We start from the raw sequence: 19,866 nt of genomic DNA on the forward strand, positions 1-19,866 counted from the left end.
AAATAATTATTTTAAAAAAATTTATAATACAATTTAAAAAAATTATAAAACTTATATCAATTTATTTCAATAATATTAAAAAATATTTAATTTAATTATAAAAATTACTAAAATTTCAAATCACTAGAAATTTCAATTTAAGATGACGCTACTATACGTAAAAATTTGCCATCGAATTTCTTATCTAACTATAGCAATTGCATTCAGAGTTTAGAGTGGAGTATGTAGCATGATGGACCATGGCGCTATATGATTTAAGAAAGATATATTTTCATAAAATATAAAAACGATTCTTGTGTGTAAACGTTTATATTTTGACAATTTTAACATGGAAACTCGAACAAATGAGTTATTAACAACAGGTCCTGTAACTATTAAAGAAGAACCACTTGATCAAACTGGCGCGAAGCAAAACATGCAACAATCTCAAGTACAGGGCGTTTGCATTGAAGAAGAATGTGAACAACGTATTGAATGTACAACCGAGGGTCAAGAGACTGAAACACGTGCATTTTTATCGAAATGTGTATTCTGTGGAAAGACATTTACTTTTGGTGATGATCCAAAACTTTTGGAATGTTTACATGCAGCATGTTCGACATGTGTCAATAGTAAACTTAGTGATCATAATACATCGGTCGACGTGGATGTTTTGTGTAAGGCTACATTATATTTATATTAATTTTTAAATAGCATAATACACAGAAATTTATTTTTCTTTTTATATATATAATATATAAAATATAATAATAATAATAAAAATAAAGAAATCTTTCCTTTGTATTAAATAGTACAAATAGCAATATATATTTCCATGTTTATTATTAATAAAGTTATTAAAAAATACTTTATCATATGGAATTATAATAAATTTCAATTTATAAATAATAATAAAATTTTTTTTATATAAAATATAGATTATTAATTTTTCTAAAAATTATAATTTTAAAAAATAGATTTTAAAATATATAAAATATCATTTATGTTAATATAATATGATATATGTAATTATATATATTTTATAATTATATATATAAATATAAAGTTTTTTTGTAATAATTTGTAATTTATAATGATATAGACTACAACATAGAAATATATATATATATATTTGCAGTGGAGAGTAATGTGATTACTTGCCAAATATGTAATGTAACAACACAAGCAGAAAATTTAATTGAAAATCGATTTTTATCAAAATTTATTGAAGAAGATAATAGTCCAGGTACTGATGATGAATCTAAAGAAACAGAAGAAGAAAAAAAATGTACTAGCTGTCATGATAATGCTAATGCCACAAGTTGGTGTGTAGAATGTGAAGAATTTATATGTCAAAATTGTGTTATGGTAATAAAAATATATCTTAATAGTAATAGTTATATAGTTAAATAATATATGTGTATTACATAATTATTTTATAGTTTATATTTAAATAGTTACTTATTTTGAATTATTTGTTTATTTAAAGGCACATCAAAGATTAAAAATAACAAAAGATCATACAATTAAACCAAAGGATGAAGTTGCCAATGATAGAGATAATGTTAAAAAGAACAATAAAAAAATACCTGGCTATTTATTTTGTACAATTCATTCACATGAACAATTATCTTTATTTTGTCAAACATGTGATAAACTTACTTGTAGAGATTGCCAACTAAGTGAACACAGAGATCATAAGTACAAATTTATTCATGAAATTGCTGCTGAAACCCGTGCTTCTGTATCAACTTTACTTAAAGAAGTGAGGTAATTTTCTTATTTTTATATTTTTTTTACATGTATTTGTAAATGTTATAATTATTTTTTTAAAAATAATTTATTTATATCAATTATTTTATTAATTATATTTTTCATAGTTATAAACGAGTTTTATTAAAAAGTGCAATGAAAGTTATAGAAGATAGACAGGTTCTTATATTAGAGAAAAAGAAAAATTTAGTACAAGATATAACACAAATGGTGGTGCAGTAAGTTATAGTAAATTTTATATTTATATGTTTAAATAAATTAAAATTATTTTATATTTTTTTTTTTACATTTTAGATTAACAAATACAATTAATACACGAGGGAAACAACTAGTTATGCGTTTAAATGAAGTTTGTGATCAAAAGCAAAATACATTAAATGAAAAAAAAGTTGCTTTAGATCAATTATCAAAACTTACTGATCATTGCATTCAATTTGTAACTCATGCTTTAAAAAAAGGTTCAGATATGGAATTATTATATAGCAAAAAGTATGTATAAGTATTATGTGTAAATTTAACGAAAATGTAAATATAAATATTCTATAACTTTTTATAGATCTGTTACAAGTCATTTACAAAGAATAAAAAGTAGACGAGCTGATATTCCAAATCCAGAAATACCAGTTAGAATACATTTGTCCTTGGAGAAAGTACCAGATTTGATAAAAGGTTAAATTAATAATAATAGGTGCTTAATTATATATTATTATATAGGTAGTATATGATATTGCTATAAGTGAAACATATTCTATATTTTTATTATAATGACAATAAATATTTAATGAATTATACAAAATAAATTTTTTTTTTTTTAATTTTAGTGGTTTCATCTATTGGAGCAATAGTGGTGGATGGTAGAGTATATCCTTCAACATCTCCATTGGGTGGAATAAATACACCTGTTATGTCATATAATGAATCACAAACAGATCAAAAACAAACAACAAATTTGTCAAATACACATATGGATGGTTCTTCCATAAGTACTGCACAATTACCTACTACAACACAACAATCTAATAATATGCAACAAAATTCTTACCAACAAGTGCCTCTTCATATAACATCTCAACAGCAACAACAAACACAATCGCAAAATTATGTACAACATTATCCTATAAATAATATGCCACCTCGGTCATCACCACAAGCACATCAACCACGAGTACCATATGCAGTTAATTTCAACAACAGACTACAACAACCAATAATGATACAACAACGTCCTTTGGGAAGCTGTCATCAACAAGTAACATCATCCACGCATCCTCATCAACAAGTACACATAGATCAACTTGGACAAAATACGAGTTTACGTGGACTTCTTGCACATAATCCACCACCTTTTCGACCTTCTACAAATCATGTATCATATCGATTACCACCTTATAGATATCCTACAAATAATTCTCAACGGCCAGTACCACCACCTGCATATCAACCAACAAATACATCAATGGTATCTGGTATAAGACTTCAACAATGCAATCCAACTTCTCCATCCACGCAACATATAAATTATCCTGTGCAACAACCAACTACAGCCCGTTGGCATATACCTCAAAATGTCAATCCTTGTCTTCCTTTTTATGCTTCCCGTCATCAAACAAATACACCTTCCATGTCAGTTCCTAATGATACTTACAAGATAACATTAAAAAATCAACAATCAAATACAAGTCAAAAATATAGTACACAAACGACTACTGCTTCTGATAATCCACCTCAATCACAAAATTCAATATCTATTGGTCATACAGTCAGTTCGTCAGTATCTAAAACGCCTAGTCCCGTGCTTCCCGGAAAATCAGATGAAACTGAAAAAAGTTTAGACAAATTTTGTCAGAAATCTTTAAATGACCTGATGCTTACCATCGCTAAATTAGATAGTAATGGAATTGTAGTTATACCAGAAGCTCAACGTAATCAATTAGATTCTGCCCAAGTAGATAGTTCCACTGATGAAGGAATAAATCCAATGACCGAAAATTCATCAGGTAATTAAATTTCTTATTAAATTTTTTATATATCTTATTTAGTTTTTTATACAGTACATATTTTAACAAAAAAAATTAATAGAAATAATTATAATTATTATTCAAAATGTTTTTTAAAATATATAAATTATGTATATAAAATATTCTATATTTTTATTATAAAATAAATTATATTATTATTTATTATTATTTTTAATAAATATACATGTACAATTATATGTTTAATAGATACTTCAAAAAATACTGCAGCATCTATGACAAAAGATGATCCTAATGAAGACTGGTGTGCAGTATGTATGGATGGAGGAGATGCAGTACTTTGTTGTGATAAATGCCCGAAAGTCTTCCATTTATATTGTCATATTCCTAGTTTAAAATCATTTCCTGAGTAAATATTTCAATAATATAATATAATGAGAGTAATATAATAACAATACATACATTTATTATTAATGTTAATTTTTTTTTTTCTTTTTTTTTTTTTTTTTTTTTTTGTATCAGTGAAAGTGAAACTTGGCAGTGTATGTTATGTACAAATGTATTAGATTGTTCAGATGATCCACCAGGAGAAAAAAGACCAAATACTATGAATGCAAAAGAATTGCGAATTGCACAAAGAATTGTATTAGAACTTTATTGTCAATATGAACAAAGTTTACCTTTTCGTGAAGTTGTATCCAGTGAGGTAAATTTATTGTATAAATTTATGTAAAATTCATATATATAAACATTAAAAATATAAAAATTATTATTTTATTTATTATCAACAGATAGTCGACTATCATCGCATCATAAAAAAACCAATTGCATTAGATATAATTAAAGATAAATTAAAATCTGAACATCCAAATCATTATACAGATTTAAGACAAGTAATGGCAGATATCAGATTGATGTTTAAAAATGCTTTTACATACAATCCTGTAAGTTTTATTAAAAAATTTGGAAGCATATGGAATCATAGATAAATAAAAAAATAAAATCATATAATATAAAAACATATAGAATGAAATAAAAAATTTTTATAAAAATATATATATATATACATATATATATATATATATATATATATATATATATATATATATATATATATATATATATTTCACATGATCATATAGTTTTATTTTATTTAGGTTGAATCACAAGTCTATCAAGAAGCACGAAATTTAGAAGAATTTTTCGAAAAATTATTATTAAAATGGGCACCAAATTATGCCTATGATGACCCTTTTCTTTCAGCTGATAAAGATGAGGACGAAGAAGTGTTCCCTCCTAATAGAAAATATCGTCGTATAGTTACAGATTAATTTCCATTTTTCATAATTAAGTACGTAAATAAGTATATTATTTTTAAAACACGTAGCAGAAATCTTTATCTTTCGAAATAATTGATACTTATGTATATTTAACATTGTTTTTCATGTTTAATTAATTGATAAAATACTTTATATTTACTAACAAACTGAACAGATGTTTACAATTATAGCATACATAGATTTTTTCAAATTTTATGTTCAATGAAGAGAATTTTATCATGCTTAATGTGAGCTTATTGCATGAATTTGTAAATTAAAAGTGAGTTGTTATTCACAAGTTTTAAAATATTTGTATATTTACTATCATCTATGAAATCAATTGATGAAATGTTTATCGTTCAATTATTAATTGTATTATTAAAAAATAATTGTGTTAATTTTGCAATAAAATAAATCAGTAAATATACAAGTATATTTTTTATAAAGTATTATAATATATATATTATATATTCATATACATTTTATGTAAGAAGTATTGTAGGGAATGAACTGAGTATATTAAAATTAAGAAAAAACAATTATAAAAACATTTTCAATTTATAATTTTATTTTTTAATTATAATCATCGAAATTATATTATTGCTTTTTTTGAAATGAACATCTTCATTCGAATACAGGTTCAAATAAATCTCATCATAAATTGTGTAACTTACTTAATAAGAGTAGATATTTGATTGAATTTGAATTAATTAGAATAAAAAAAGATATTAATCACTGTTGTTATACATTTTTAATTCATTTCATTATAAATAATATAATTTTAGGTATGAAAAGTGAATTGATTAGATCAGAGTCTGTAACATTTCTTTATATAATGAATAATCTTCTAAAAGTAATCTTCTAGTAATATCTAATTTCTTAAATAAAGTGAAATGACATATTATTTTGCATAAACTATATTGATGTGCAAGATTTTATCTATTTAAGTAATTTTACAAGAAATTATAGTAGATAGTCTAGATAAAATAAATAAATTAGTATCAAATAAATATTTTATCATAAGTTAATACTAAATTATTACTTATATTTTAAATGAATAATGAATGCTATATAGAATTTCTTCAATGTAATGACGTTATATATAATTTATATGTAATTCCTAATGAATAATTTGTTATTTTTTATAAAAATGTATAATTTTAATAATAAGCATATTTGCTTTATTAAACATATTTTATATATTCATAATATAAATAATACTTAAGTCCTTATACAATTGAATTATTATTATTAATATTATTACAAAATAAAATAAAAATTATGAATATTAATAAATTTTCTTGTATAAAAAATTTAATATATAGGATGTTAATATATGTTAATATATACAATATCTTTGAAAAATGAATTCTGGAAATCAAAATAAATATAAAAAAAATATAAAAATATCGATTAGGTTTATTTATTAAGTAATAAGTAATTAAAGTTTTGTATTAGACAAAATGAAATGAAAAAAAATGAGATTATTTTGATTCCATCGTCGCATTTTGTTTTTATCTTGATTTATGCGAACTTAACGCAAACTTAAATTGCTTAATAAATAAACTTCAACTAATATTTTATACACCAACTTTTCTATTTGAAGTTTTGTATTTAGAATTGGCATTCCCATAAATATTAATATTGTATTAATATATAAATTAATAATAACAATTCTTGCAATATTTCTTACATAATATATGCTATACATTTATATTATCATTCTAATAATAAATTGTAGAATGTTTTATTACTTGTTGATATGAAGTTACAGTTGAGTATCTTTCAGTAATTATATTAAAATTTTAAATTAAAATCATTTTCAAAATATTTTATTTTAAAAAAAACTTTTTTCATTTTTAAAATTTAAAATTAGCAATTTTATATAGCATTTTTATATAAATTAATATAGCATATTTATAATGAATAAATTTTTGTAACATAATAATATAAAAATATTAATCCTTAATGTTTAAATTTTATTTTCTTTTATTATAATTAATTTTATTTTTTTTTAATTTTTAATTTATTTATTTGATATCACCCAAATATATGACTATATATAATAAATTTAAATTGTAAATTTTTTTAAATTTATAAATAATAATACTTTGAATTTTTCTAAATTATTCTAATATTTTCATATTTATAATTTATAATAAAAATTTAGTAATGAATGAATTTAATAAAAGTAAATACATTATTGTGACATATTACATTAATTGTATTATTTATTTTAGTACAATAAAAAAATTTAGTACAATTTAAAAATATATTATACCATAATTTATTAAAAGATATAATTTTACAATGAAAATGAAACTAAATCATAATAATTTTATAAATAAAATTATGTAATATATTCATAATATGTTTCATGATATTTATAATATAAAATTTGATAATAATAAAAATATTGAAAAATTAAAAATAAATATTATTTTTTTACTTTTGGATATTGATTTCTGGATTTTTTTATAAATTTATTGTTTTTATAAATTTTATATACAAATTTGTAAATTTTTTTGCTAATTATGTTGCCATAATTATTGTGATGCCATATTGAATTTTTATCCAATCCACTTCAAGAATAGACTCACTAACGTGCATCAAATTCAAATTACTTAAATACATTCACAGCTCATTCAATGTAAATAAAACCACGTGATCAAAATCAAGAAAAATTAAAGTTTAATCAAATTTTAAAATATTGTTTATTTTATTAACTATTTTTAAAGAAACTATTCTTTCATATATTAATTTATTCACATAATTATTTTGTTGTCAACTTAAACATGAATTAAATAATAATGAAATGACAAATTGCTTTTAAAAAAAAAATTACATAACTATAACTAATTTTTATAAAAATAATTAATCAGTTTAACAAAAGTTATTAATATAAATATTGATATTCACTAGTTATTTATATATATTTCTATTTATCTTTTTTAAATAAAATAAATATATATTAATTGTAAATAGATATTTAACAAAATAGAATTATTAATATTTTAATTTTTTTCTATTTTAAAATATATATTTTTATATTTAATCCAATTTTATTGTTAATATACGTACTTTTATTATTATTATTATCATCATAAATTCAAATCATGTATACATATATATACATATCAACTCCCCATGCACATATGCATTACTCACATAGACATTATTTTTAAATTGTCAACCAATTTTAAAAGAGTGTTTAGTAAAACGTATTAATAAATGTAATAAATTTAATTTGTAATATATTTTTTATAGCATTTATATATAGATTTTTTTATATAGAAAGGTAAGAAAATGAATAAAATATAAATATTTTAGCTTTAAATGATTAATTTATATTTTTTTCATGACAGAATACATACGCGCATGTATAAATTTTTTGCTAATTCTTGACATTTCATAATTATAATTTTGAATAAAAAAATAAAATATTTTTGAAGTAAATATTATTTTAAGATATTTATTATAAATAAAAATAATTAAAATAAAAATATCATATTTTTAAATATATTATAAAATAATGAATATAATAATTTAATTCGCAATATATTTTTTTATTTATGTGAGTTTATATATAATTCTAACTATATGTAAATCATTGAATACATCTGTAATTGTTAAATTATATAAATTGATTTTTACATATTAAATTTATTATACATTCCATGTTATTCAAAAAATGGACATAGAAGCATCTGTAGTTGAACGTTTACAAAAATTGAGACAGTGGCAGTTAGAACAACAAGAACGATTATTAAAACAGCAACAGATACAAAGAGATATGTTAACACAAAAACAAGATTGTATGTACAAAGCACTTGAATTATCAATACAAGAACTTGATCTTAATGAAGATACATTAAATATAAACAATTCATGTGAAACTGAAAATAATGAAATTAATAACAAAGATTTAATTACATTACATAATAAATCACAAATAAAAGAAAGTTGCATACAAATGATAAATGATGATATATCATGTATAAGTCAAAATAATAGTTTTGAAAATGTGATTTTACAACAAAAATCTCCTACAAGGAATTTTAATGATAATGCAATTAATATTGAAAATCATATAAAAAGACAATCAAAAGATGAAATAAATTCAATAACTTCTTCAGAAAAAGAAAAACAAATAGAACAATTTTTTATAGATGGAATAGCACCATTACCTCCTGATAAAACAGTCATTAATCATATTTCTATTGATGATATACCAATTTTTTCTCCTAAAAAAGATTTTCATACATTGTTGGAAGAAAAATTAAAAGATAATAATGAAATTGAATCTCTTATAAAACCCAATGCTAATTCAGCAAATAAAATAAAAAAACCATTTTTAAGAAAAGGAGAAGGTTTAAGTCGATTTAAATTAAATCAAAAGTCACAACTTTCTACTTTAAAGATTAGACGTAGTGCTTCTTTTAATAATAAGACACAATCTGGTTTTAAATACTGCAAAAATGAAAATAAATCTAATAAAACTACACAACATTCAAAAAATGCACAATTATCAAAAAATATACATTGTACAAATTTAGCCCAAAAACATTTATCTCTAAAAAATATTCCATTGCCAAAGAAGAAAATTCATAGTAAATCTGAATCTAATATTTCAACTTCTCATTTGAAAGATTGTATTAATGAAATGAAAAATATAGTTGAATTAAACAGTTCTGATTTTCATTCTGGAACCCACAAAGAATTGGAAGAAGTACGAATATTTGAATTGTTGGAAGAAAAAGCAGAAAATTCTAGTTTTTGTTCTACATCTAGTACAGTTACTGCATTTTTACAACAATCAACTCCATTTAAAGTGAAAAATGCTGAATATAAAACAGAAAATAATATAAAAAAAACAAAACAAATAATTCCAATAAATAAAGTACCTAAAAAACAATTGGATTTAACATCATCTAATCAAATATTTAAATGTATCACATCAAATAAGGATATGGATGATATTACTCACTCTGATTTTATGCCTCTTGAGAATCAAAAAACTAATCATGATAATATATATGAAAATATACAACATATCAATGAAAATAATACAAGAAAAATAAACGAAGATGGACATATATTAAGAAATGAAATTCAGTCTATATATAATGAACAGAATTTTTGTAATATGCCTGTTATTGAAAAAAATAATGAAATAAATGATAGTCTTCATGTTAGATTTTCTGAACATAATGAATATAAAACAATTGGATTAACAGATACATCAAGTACATCAACTGAATCATTAGCAACAAAATGTTTTTTTGATGATAAAATTTGGAGTGATTCTTCAATTTTAGAAACATCTATCACAGAAACAATATCAATACCATTTAAAATGTCACAGCCTTCTGTAACAATGAAAAGTAAAATGCAAGAATTAAATTATAAAACTCAAAATTGTGAAGATATAAAACAAGATAATAATTCTATTTGTGAAACAAATATACATCAATATGTTTATCATAAAGATGAATTAGAGATATCAGACACAGAAGGTCAGACTTCTAATGATGAAACAAGTAATTTATATGAAAACAGTCAAAATAATTCCATATCACAAAAAACTGATAATTATAATATTAAAACATTAAAACAAGATATGAAAATATATGACAACAAAGAAATAGATGAATATGTAAATAATTGTAATAATGAAAAAATCACAGAAAATGTAAAAGACTTACAAGAAACAAACAGAACTATTTTTAAATCAGAACTTTTAAAAAATCGTTTATTGGAACTTGAACAAGAAATTAGTATATTTCGTAAAGAAAATACAGCATTATCTATGCAACGTAAAAAATTACATGAAGATTATAAGAATCTACGCAAAGAATATGCAGAAAAAGAAAAAAATTTTGAACAAAATAAAAAACAAGTAGAAGAACACTTACAAGAAGAAAAAAAAAAATTAGCACGTCAGAAAGCGGCATTAGAAAATAGAATGCGAGATTCGCAAGAAAAAGCTCAACAAAGTAAATTAGAAAGACAGGAAATTCAAAATTTAAAACAAGAAATAATAAAATTAACAGAAGAGATGCAAATAAAAGAAAGTAGATGGAATGCGGCAGAATCTAGATATAAATGCCAAATGAGAATATTAAAAAGAGAAAATTCAAAATTAAAACAAGAAATAGAAAGATTACAAAATTTAAAAAAAAATGATAGAAATAAAGGAAAATTTGGGATATCTGCAAATACAAGAGTAATTCATCAAATTAATAAACAGCTTGATGTGCAATTTAAAGAATCTCAAAAAATTAATGATGCTTTATTACAATCTGATCAAAAACTGGTGATAAAAACAATAGGTAATGATCAGAATGTAGAAAAAGGAAAAGGGCATAATTATAATCGTAATAAAAATATAATTAATAAATCAGAAAATCAAACAACTATAACAAATGTTGCTAAAAAACGAAATTTATATGAAAATTTAATCAAAGAAGCAACATCAGATTTAATAGAAATTCAAGAGCAATTTAATATTCCTGAAAATTTAAATAAATCTGAATCAGATTTAAGCAATAAATTTAGGAAATTAGATAATAAAACAACTAAAAAATCATATGAAGAATGTGATATATTCTTAAACCATAATAATCAAATAGAAATCAATGTAGATAATCAAATCAAAAATATTCAATTACATATGCAGAATGATCACACATCTTTTATACCACCTATGAAAACATATAATGAAAATTATGAAAAAAGTTTGGCATCATCAGATAAATCTAATACATATGTAACAACTACATCTTCAAACAAGACTAAACAAGATACTAAACAAGATGTGACACAAATTGAATATTTTGATGGTTCTATTGAATATCGATTTCCAAATGGAAATATTAAAAAAATATTTCCTGATCAAGGTATAACTAAATTAATATATTATAATGGAGATATGCGTGAAACTAATAAAGATGGAAAAATAAAATATTTTTATGCATCAACATGTACATGGCACACAACAATGCCAGATGGTTTAGAGATTTTAGAATTCTCTGAGTAAGTTATTTTTTAATTTTATTATTTAATTATAAATTTCATATAAAGTTTTATACAATAAATATTATTTTTGTTATTATATAGTGGTCAAATAGAAAGACGATCGCAGAATGGTACAGTAGAAGTCTCATTTCCAGATGGTTCAGTGCGAATCCTAGAGTCAGATGGTATTGAAAAATGGACATTGCCAGATGGAACATTAATTCAAATTCTTACTAATGGTGAAAAAATTCTTACTTTACCAAATGGACAACGTGAAATACATACTAATACTCATAAGGTAAAAAGATAGATATTTATTTTTTTAAAAATAAAAATTTTAAAATTTATTAAAAGATGTATATCTATATAAATATTTATATAAATATTTTTTTATGTGATTTTTAGAGACGAGAATATCCTGATGGCACTATTAAACTAATTTATCTTGATGGTACACAGGAAACTCGTTATTCAAATGGTAGAATACGTCTTAAAGATAAAGATGGTAATCTTTTAATGGATTCCTGTCAATAAAAATTATAAATATTATAGGCACAAAACTAAAAATAGTATTTAATAAAATTTAATAAAATAATGAAATTTTATCTTAAAATCATATATTAAACATAAATAAATTTTTAATAATAAGTAATTAAAATTATTAGATATAAAATCTGAAATATATTGTATGTAAATTAAAATAAATTTTTTATTATTAATATGATATAAAAATAAAATTTGTTATATTAACTATATGTTTTTGAATTATGAATATTTTTAAAAGATTAATTTTCTATTTCTTATTTTTTACTTATATATTATTTATGTATGATTATTAAAAATATATTAAGTATAGTATATTTAAATTAATTTTTTTTAAAAAAATAATTATATTTTGTCTATTTATAACAGCTATTTAAAAGCTTATTTTAAGTAATACTACTCATTCTATTACTAAAACAGTGTTGCCACATTTAATACCACGTATCTAAGATACTTAAATATGTAGGTTATGTTTCAAATAAAGTTGATTCAAATCACTTAGAAGATTTAATTGTGATATTTTATTGTACCAATGTCTATACGTTCAAATTTTAGAAAATGGATTGTAGGATTTGGTGCATTAGGTGGTGCTATGTTTTTTTATCCAAATGATAATGATAATAATAGTCAATTTTTACACACACATAAATTTGGAATAGCAGCTTCTAGTTGGGATCATAATTGGGATAGGTATATATATATATATATATACCTATATATATATGTGTATTCTTTAGTATTGTTATTATTGTTATTAGTATAAATATTTCTAATTTCATAATATAATATGTAATATGTAAATTAAAATTATATTTTATATCTCTTTCATTATTATATATATTATTCTTTTGCATATTCTTTTTCTTTTCTCATTACTAAAAATAATATATTTAAATAATTTGATTATTAAATAAAATATCATTTTTTATTGCGTTTAAAATCTTAATATTATTATTATTTTGTTGATATTTTATTATTAAATATATATGTTAAACATTTATTGTTTCCTATATTATTGAATATTAGTGTTATATTCATATTATTTATGTAACAAATATATACCAATGTATAAAATGTATTTATAAAATATATTTAATGATACATATAAAATATTCATTTAGAAATGTTTTTATATAATAATTATATCAAATATTTTTAATACATTTTTTTTCATATTCTTTTATATAATTATTTTATTAATTATAGTATATAGTTATATATATAGTTAGTTATATATATAATTATAGTATATATATATACATATTTTTAATTAATTTTTATATTTGTTTTATTGTTATATCTTCAGGCGAGATCCAAAAAGTTTAGTAAAACCAATGAAAATAGATAATGAATCTAATCAAAATTTATATAATAAACAATTAATAAATAAAACAGCTAAAGCTATACGTCATATAATTTTAATTCGTCATGGACAATATAATATAGAAGCTAAAACAGATACAGATGGGATACTTACGGATCTTGGTTGGTATTTATTCATGCATGTTAAATTTATATTAGTAATTTTTAAAATAATTTGATACATGTATCAAGTTCATATATAAGTGTATATATATATGTATATGTATATATATATACATGATAATGTAAGTAATATTAAATAATAAATGTGAAAGTTATATAAAATAATGATTTATGATATAATATCAAGTTTTTATATAAAATTATTTTATTTAAAGTAAAATTTAGTTGAATCTTAAATTATTTTTTATACTGAACAAAATTAGTATTTAAATTTCTTTTTTATATATGAAATATATATTATTATTATAATAATATTACTCTAACAACAATATATATTTAATAAAATTTTTAAAATTTTATAAAGGTAGACAACAAGCTGAGGCAACAGGAAAAAGATTACAAGAATTAGGTTTTCCATATACTTTACTTGTACATTCAACAATGACAAGAGCACAAGAAACTGCTAAAATTATAGGAAAAGATCTTAAGAATGTACCAATAAAATGTGATTTGCTTCTTAATGAAGGTGCACCAATTCAACCTGATCCACCATCATCTAATTGGAAACCTGAAGTAAATGTAAGTATATAAACTAAAAAATTGTAAGTATATAAACTAAAAAATATTTATTTTTTAAAAAATATTTATTTAAAATAATATTGCATAAAAGTATTAATATATTTCAGTTTTATAGAGATGGACCTAGAATAGAAGCTGCATTTAGAAAATATTTTCATCGTGCAGACTTTGCTCAAGAAAAGGACTCTTATACAATTCTTGTTTGTCATGCAAATATTATTAGATATTTTGTATGCAGGTAAACTATTTTGTATATGTTATTGATTAATATAAGTTAATATTATTTTTCTTTAATTCATTTCAGAGCATTACAATTTCCACCTCAAAGTTGGTTGCGTTTAAGTTTGAATCATGCTAGTATTACATGGATTACTATTTATCCTGATGGTATTGTAAAATTATGGGCTTTTGGTGATACAGGACATATGAAACCACAGTTATTTTTATAATTAAATTTAAAATAGCATATCATTTTATTTAATAAAAAACATTTATGTTATCTATATTTCATTTTTGTATACAAGTTTTACAAAATTATAATTTGTGTTTTATTTCATTCATGAAACTGTATCATTTTTGTAAAAATTTTATAAACATAACAAATGTAAATACATTTTAAATATAAAAAGAACAATATTTAGAAACATCTCAAAAAAAAAATATTTCAATTGTTTTTTTTATCTCTACAATTTGCAAGCTACAAAATAAAATCGATTATTAAAAAATATTATTTTTCTCATAGTTTTGAAAAAACTAATTTCGTATGAAAAAAAAAAAATTAAAAAATTGTATTTAATATTTTATAACAATTTTATAAAAGCTTATTTATTTCAAAAGAAATAAACAATTATTAAATCAAGTTTATTTATATTAATCGTACTAATAAATTGATACAAAAAAATAAAATATCTTAAAATTGTAAATCAATCTTGTTTCTTTTAGATTTTAATCATATGGTTTTGTTTACTTCCTTTGATTCAATTCATTGAACAGACTATAGAAATAATGATTGTTAAATAAATTTAAAATTTGAGGGAATTTTCTAATTTTATTTTTTTTTTATCTTATCGTTCATATTAAAATAGTGTTTTACATATTTTTTTTTATTACGATATACCTGTTATTTTTATTATTATTATTTAAAAAAGCAAAAAAAAATTGTAAATTCAAAGACATTCTATACATGAGCAGCATTGATTTAAATGATTAAAAACTTTGATCGTGGAAATTTATAATAATGCCTATACGTTTAAATTTAAAAAAATGGATTGCTGGGTGTGGTGTAATAGGTGGTGCAATGCTTTTTTATCCAAATGATAATGATCATGTTCAAACATCACAAAAACAACATTCTTGGATAACACCTTCATCTTGGGGCAGATGGGATCATAATTGGGATAGGTTATATTCATTATTACTATGATAGTTATTTATGAAAATATTATTGATTTTATAAATCAATTATTATATAATTAAAATCTTTTTTTATGTTTTTCTTAATAAAATTAAATAATTTGTAATTAAATAAATAAATAAATTTTCTAATAAATATATATACTTTATATAAATATAAAAAAATATATTTTTTATCTTACTTAAATAAAATATTAATTTTTATTTTTAAGTGTAAATTCATCTAATGTATTATTATTATCCTATTTAAGATATTTTAATAAATAAAATATATAAGTATGTATTATATTTAATCCATTTTTATTTTTATTTTGCTTTGTTTTAAAAATAGTGTGATAAAAATATTATATTATAAATTAGAAATACTTATAAATTCTATTTGCTTAATATTAGTTTCTGTAAAATTCTATGAATTTTATATTTTCTGTTTTTATTTGAAAATTCAATTTGTTATATTTATAGACGACATCCAGAATGGTTAGCAAACATAGCTAAATCAAATGATGAAACTGATAAAGAATCACGTAAAAAAAGATCAATTAAAAAATCAAATGTGAAACATCACATAATTTTAATTCGTCATGGACAATATAATACAAAAGGCAAAACAGATTCAGATCGAACACTTACAACTCTTGGTTAGTATCAAATCATATATTATAATTTTAAATGTATTAAATTTTTATAATAAAATATAAATCTATTAAAAAAATATATATTAAGAAAGTTCTGATGAAAGTTTTAAAATATAAAGGTAGGCAACAAGCAGAGGCAACAGGAAAGAGATTACAGGAATTAGGATTACCATATTCCTTGATTGTACAATCAACAATAATTCGAGCTAAAGAAACTGCTAAAATTATAGAAAAATATCTTAAAGATATTACACTGAAAGAAGATTCTGTACTTAGTGAAGGTATGCCAATTGCACCTGATCCTCCAATTAATGTTTGGAATTCTGAAATAGTTGTAAGTATATAATATTATATATATAATTATTATTAAAATTTTTATTTTTTGATTATATATTTTTGTGTATTATATTATGTAATAAAAAATGAAAAATTTTAGAATTTAGTTCTCGTTAAATCATTTTTTTCTTTAATATTCTATTATAATATTACTTTTTTTTAAATGTATTTCAGGTTTATGAAGATGGACCTAGAATAGAAGCTGCATTTAGAAAGTATTTTCATCGTCCAGAACCTAGTCAGGAAAAAGATTCATATGTTATTCTTGTTTGCCATGCAAATGTTATTAGATATTTTGTTTGTCGGTAATATATTAAATAAAAATAAAAATAGAATTAAAAATTTATATATTAATATATAAAATTTATATATTTTATTTGTTTTAGAGCATTGCAATTTCCACCTGAAGGTTGGTTACGTTTAAGTTTAAATCATGGAAGTATTACATGGATATCTATTCGTCCTAATGGAAGGGTAACATTAAGAAGTTTAGGTGATAGTGGACATATGGAACCACAGCTTATTTCATCTTATTAAATCATATAATTTATTTATTCATTTAATAATGAAATATTTAAATCATGCAATTTATGATTTGCTAAAAATGAAATATTTTTAATTATTTATTTATAAAACCATTAATATCGTATTTCAACAAATTTTTATACTTGCATAAAATAATACTTTTTAAATAAAAAAATTATATGCAATACATAGAATATTTTGAAAATAAGGAAGAATATATGTATATGATTTTATTATTGTGCATTAGCATTATAGAAGTTAAATAATGTATTATAACCATATGTGCCATTATTTGTTTTTGTGTATAAAAATTTATATATTATAATATTGATAACAGACATTTTTTCAGATTACAATGTATCATTACAATACAATTTCTATACAATATTTTAATTAACTATTTTATCACATACATACATATTATATTAAAAAGAAAAATCCTATATTTTATATTATAAATGTGTTTTTTATCAGAATTATGTAAATTCCTAATATACTGCTAAATGTTTTTTACTTACTTTTAAATATTAACTTTTTATTTTTACATATTTTATAAATACATTAAATTATGCAATTGATAATCTCATAGATTTCCTAGAATAATATCTTTGTAATGCTGCTTCAAATTCAGGACCAATTGTTCTCTTTTCCCAAATTTTAGATCGTTCTTTTTTTTCTGCTTCTATTTTTGCTTTTAAGCTAATAGTTTTTTCAGTTTCATCATTATTTTCAGATTTTTCAAATATTTTATCATCATTTTTTAAATTGAAAGTATTTTCTATTTTAATTTCATTAAGATTTCCTTCAGGTTTGATATTTTCAGTTTGTTGCTTTTGTCTTTTAGCATCACATTCTATTTCTACAGTTTCTTTTTCAATATTTTTACGCTTTTCAGGTAAAATAATGTTTATTTTATTTTCTATTTTTTCTTCAATTTCAATTTCCGTGTCACTCTCTTCTTCTATTCTTCTTTGTCTATATTGTCTATTTTTTTTTATTTCTTTATTTTTAATTTGTTCTTTATTTATAGCACTGATATCTGTTTCTTTAGTTACATTATTTAAATCAATTTCATCATTATTTATATCGTTTTTGATTTCAGATTTATCTGAAGATTGAATAGTCTGCACATATAAATGTCTGTAAAATCCTGACATATCTTGCTGTTTTTTAACATCTGCAATAGCTTCTAATTTATCCATTCTGTTTTCTTCTTCTTCCATTCTTTTAAATTCTTCTAATTTTGCTCTATAAGCAGAAGTAACAAAACTTTCTTTATCTGCATACATTGTTCCCTCTGCTTCTCGTTCTTTTTGAACCATTCTTTCTATTCTATATTCTTGTTCTTTTTTTCTTCGTTCAGCAGCTTTCAAAAGATTTTGAATATATTTTGGTTTCTTTTTTTCATCTTTTGCAGTTTTAGATTGATCTTTTTTTCTTTCTATATCATCATATACTTCATCGTATTGGAATATTGTTGGGTTTTCTTTCAATGCTTTTTGCATATTTAATTTTATTTGTTTTTTTATTTTATTTTTTTCTCCTTCTGCTTGAAGAGCTTTTTTAACCCAATCTGTACCATCTTCCTCATCTGAATCATTACTATCACCAAATATATTGTTAACCTTTGGAGTAATACGTTGTTTTTTAGATAAAATTAAACCATATCTGAAATTTATTATGATGGTTAATAATTTGTTCATTTTTTTTTATATTCAATTTTATTATTACTATTTCTATTACTTACTGTTTTTCTTCTTTGATATCGGACATATTTATACAATATTATTCATTAAACTCATATAAATATTTATATGATTACATTGAAAATATTATAGGTTTTTTATGTTTTTTATGTTTGCAAGCATTATAATATTTCTTTAATAATTTTTTAAAACAAATTTAAATAAAATATGTCTTTTAAAATTTAAACAATGCTATATTTTAAAAAGAAAACGTAATATATATATATATATATATATATATATATTTTTTGTTATAATATATTATAGAACTTATATATATAATAGTTTAGAATCAATTTTAGAATAGATTATAATTAATTATGCATAAATGTTCTTTTAATATTAATGTAAAATTTTTTGATTAAATTGAAACATTTTTATATTTTTAAAAATATTTTTATAAATTCTAACATATTAATGTTTAAAAATGATGATTTTCAGATTTGGATAGTTAAAAATTATAGATAGATATTTTTTCATTTTTAGGAATTTTTCGAATTATTACTGATTACATATATATGATTTTTATTTTAACTGAATT

General features: G+C 20.9%; 5 protein-coding genes across 11 annotated transcripts; 4 read left to right on the forward strand and 1 right to left on the reverse strand.

Annotated features, from left to right (window-relative positions):
• Window positions 1-195: 195 nt before the first annotated feature.
• On the forward strand, window positions 196-6,454 carry LOC100864715 (E3 ubiquitin-protein ligase TRIM33). The gene is made up of 11 exons (XM_012486821.3): window positions 196-656; window positions 1,118-1,347; window positions 1,469-1,749; window positions 1,860-1,970; window positions 2,047-2,241; window positions 2,309-2,421; window positions 2,574-3,749; window positions 3,978-4,137; window positions 4,251-4,434; window positions 4,520-4,672; window positions 4,886-6,454. The coding sequence occupies exons 1-11, from the start codon at window positions 329-331 to the stop codon at window positions 5,057-5,059; spliced, it is 3,105 nt and encodes a 1,034-aa protein (XP_012342275.2). The 5' UTR covers window positions 196-328; the 3' UTR covers window positions 5,060-6,454.
• Window positions 6,455-8,210: 1,756 nt separating this feature from the next.
• Window positions 8,211-12,924, forward strand: Sas-4 (spindle assembly abnormal 4). 4 transcript variants are annotated; one of them, XM_086910884.1, is made up of 4 exons: window positions 8,211-8,345; window positions 8,749-12,082; window positions 12,167-12,362; window positions 12,470-12,924. In XM_086910884.1, exons 2-4 carry the CDS (start codon window positions 8,841-8,843, stop codon window positions 12,596-12,598), a joined length of 3,567 nt encoding a protein of 1,188 aa, XP_086767010.1. In that variant the 5' UTR covers window positions 8,211-8,345; window positions 8,749-8,840; the 3' UTR covers window positions 12,599-12,924. The 4 variants fall into 4 exon arrangements, with proteins under 4 accessions (XP_086767010.1, XP_086767012.1, XP_086767011.1 ...); XM_086910886.1 differs by having other exon boundaries at window positions 8,241-8,345; window positions 8,752-12,082; XM_086910885.1 differs by lacking the exon at window positions 8,211-8,345 and adding an exon at window positions 8,545-8,621.
• Window positions 12,925-12,988: 64 nt separating this feature from the next.
• Window positions 12,989-15,208, forward strand: LOC100864357 (serine/threonine-protein phosphatase Pgam5, mitochondrial). Of its 4 annotated transcripts, none has more exons than XM_003693839.4 (5): window positions 12,989-13,297; window positions 13,914-14,092; window positions 14,457-14,671; window positions 14,779-14,909; window positions 14,976-15,208. In XM_003693839.4, exons 1-5 carry the CDS (start codon window positions 13,140-13,142, stop codon window positions 15,118-15,120), a joined length of 828 nt encoding a protein of 275 aa, XP_003693887.1. In that variant the 5' UTR covers window positions 12,989-13,139; the 3' UTR covers window positions 15,121-15,208. The 4 variants fall into 4 exon arrangements, with proteins under 4 accessions (XP_003693887.1, XP_086767014.1, XP_031772605.1 ...); XM_086910888.1 differs by having other exon boundaries at window positions 13,018-13,191; XM_031916745.2 differs by having other exon boundaries at window positions 13,287-13,396.
• A 352-nt stretch (window positions 15,209-15,560) lies between these two features.
• Window positions 15,561-18,039, forward strand: LOC100864478 (serine/threonine-protein phosphatase PGAM5, mitochondrial). Its single transcript, XM_003693840.4, has 5 exons — window positions 15,561-16,072; window positions 16,547-16,722; window positions 16,839-17,053; window positions 17,230-17,360; window positions 17,442-18,039. The coding sequence occupies exons 1-5, from the start codon at window positions 15,909-15,911 to the stop codon at window positions 17,590-17,592; spliced, it is 837 nt and encodes a 278-aa protein (XP_003693888.1). The 5' UTR covers window positions 15,561-15,908; the 3' UTR covers window positions 17,593-18,039.
• LOC100864600 (uncharacterized) lies at window positions 17,579-19,570 on the reverse strand. The gene is made up of 2 exons (XM_012486825.3): window positions 19,328-19,570; window positions 17,579-19,248 (listed from the first exon to the last, which is right to left on the reverse strand). Exons 1-2 carry the CDS (start codon window positions 19,351-19,353, stop codon window positions 18,147-18,149), a joined length of 1,128 nt encoding a protein of 375 aa, XP_012342279.2. The 5' UTR covers window positions 19,354-19,570; the 3' UTR covers window positions 17,579-18,146.
• Between the last annotated feature and the right edge of the window lie 296 nt (window positions 19,571-19,866).

This window comes from Apis florea, unplaced genomic scaffold (genome assembly GCF_048593485.1).
Source record: "Apis florea isolate Af1SG1 unplaced genomic scaffold, ASM4859348v1 contig_3203_pilon, whole genome shotgun sequence".
Classification (NCBI taxonomy): Eukaryota; Metazoa; Arthropoda; class Insecta; order Hymenoptera; family Apidae; genus Apis; species Apis florea.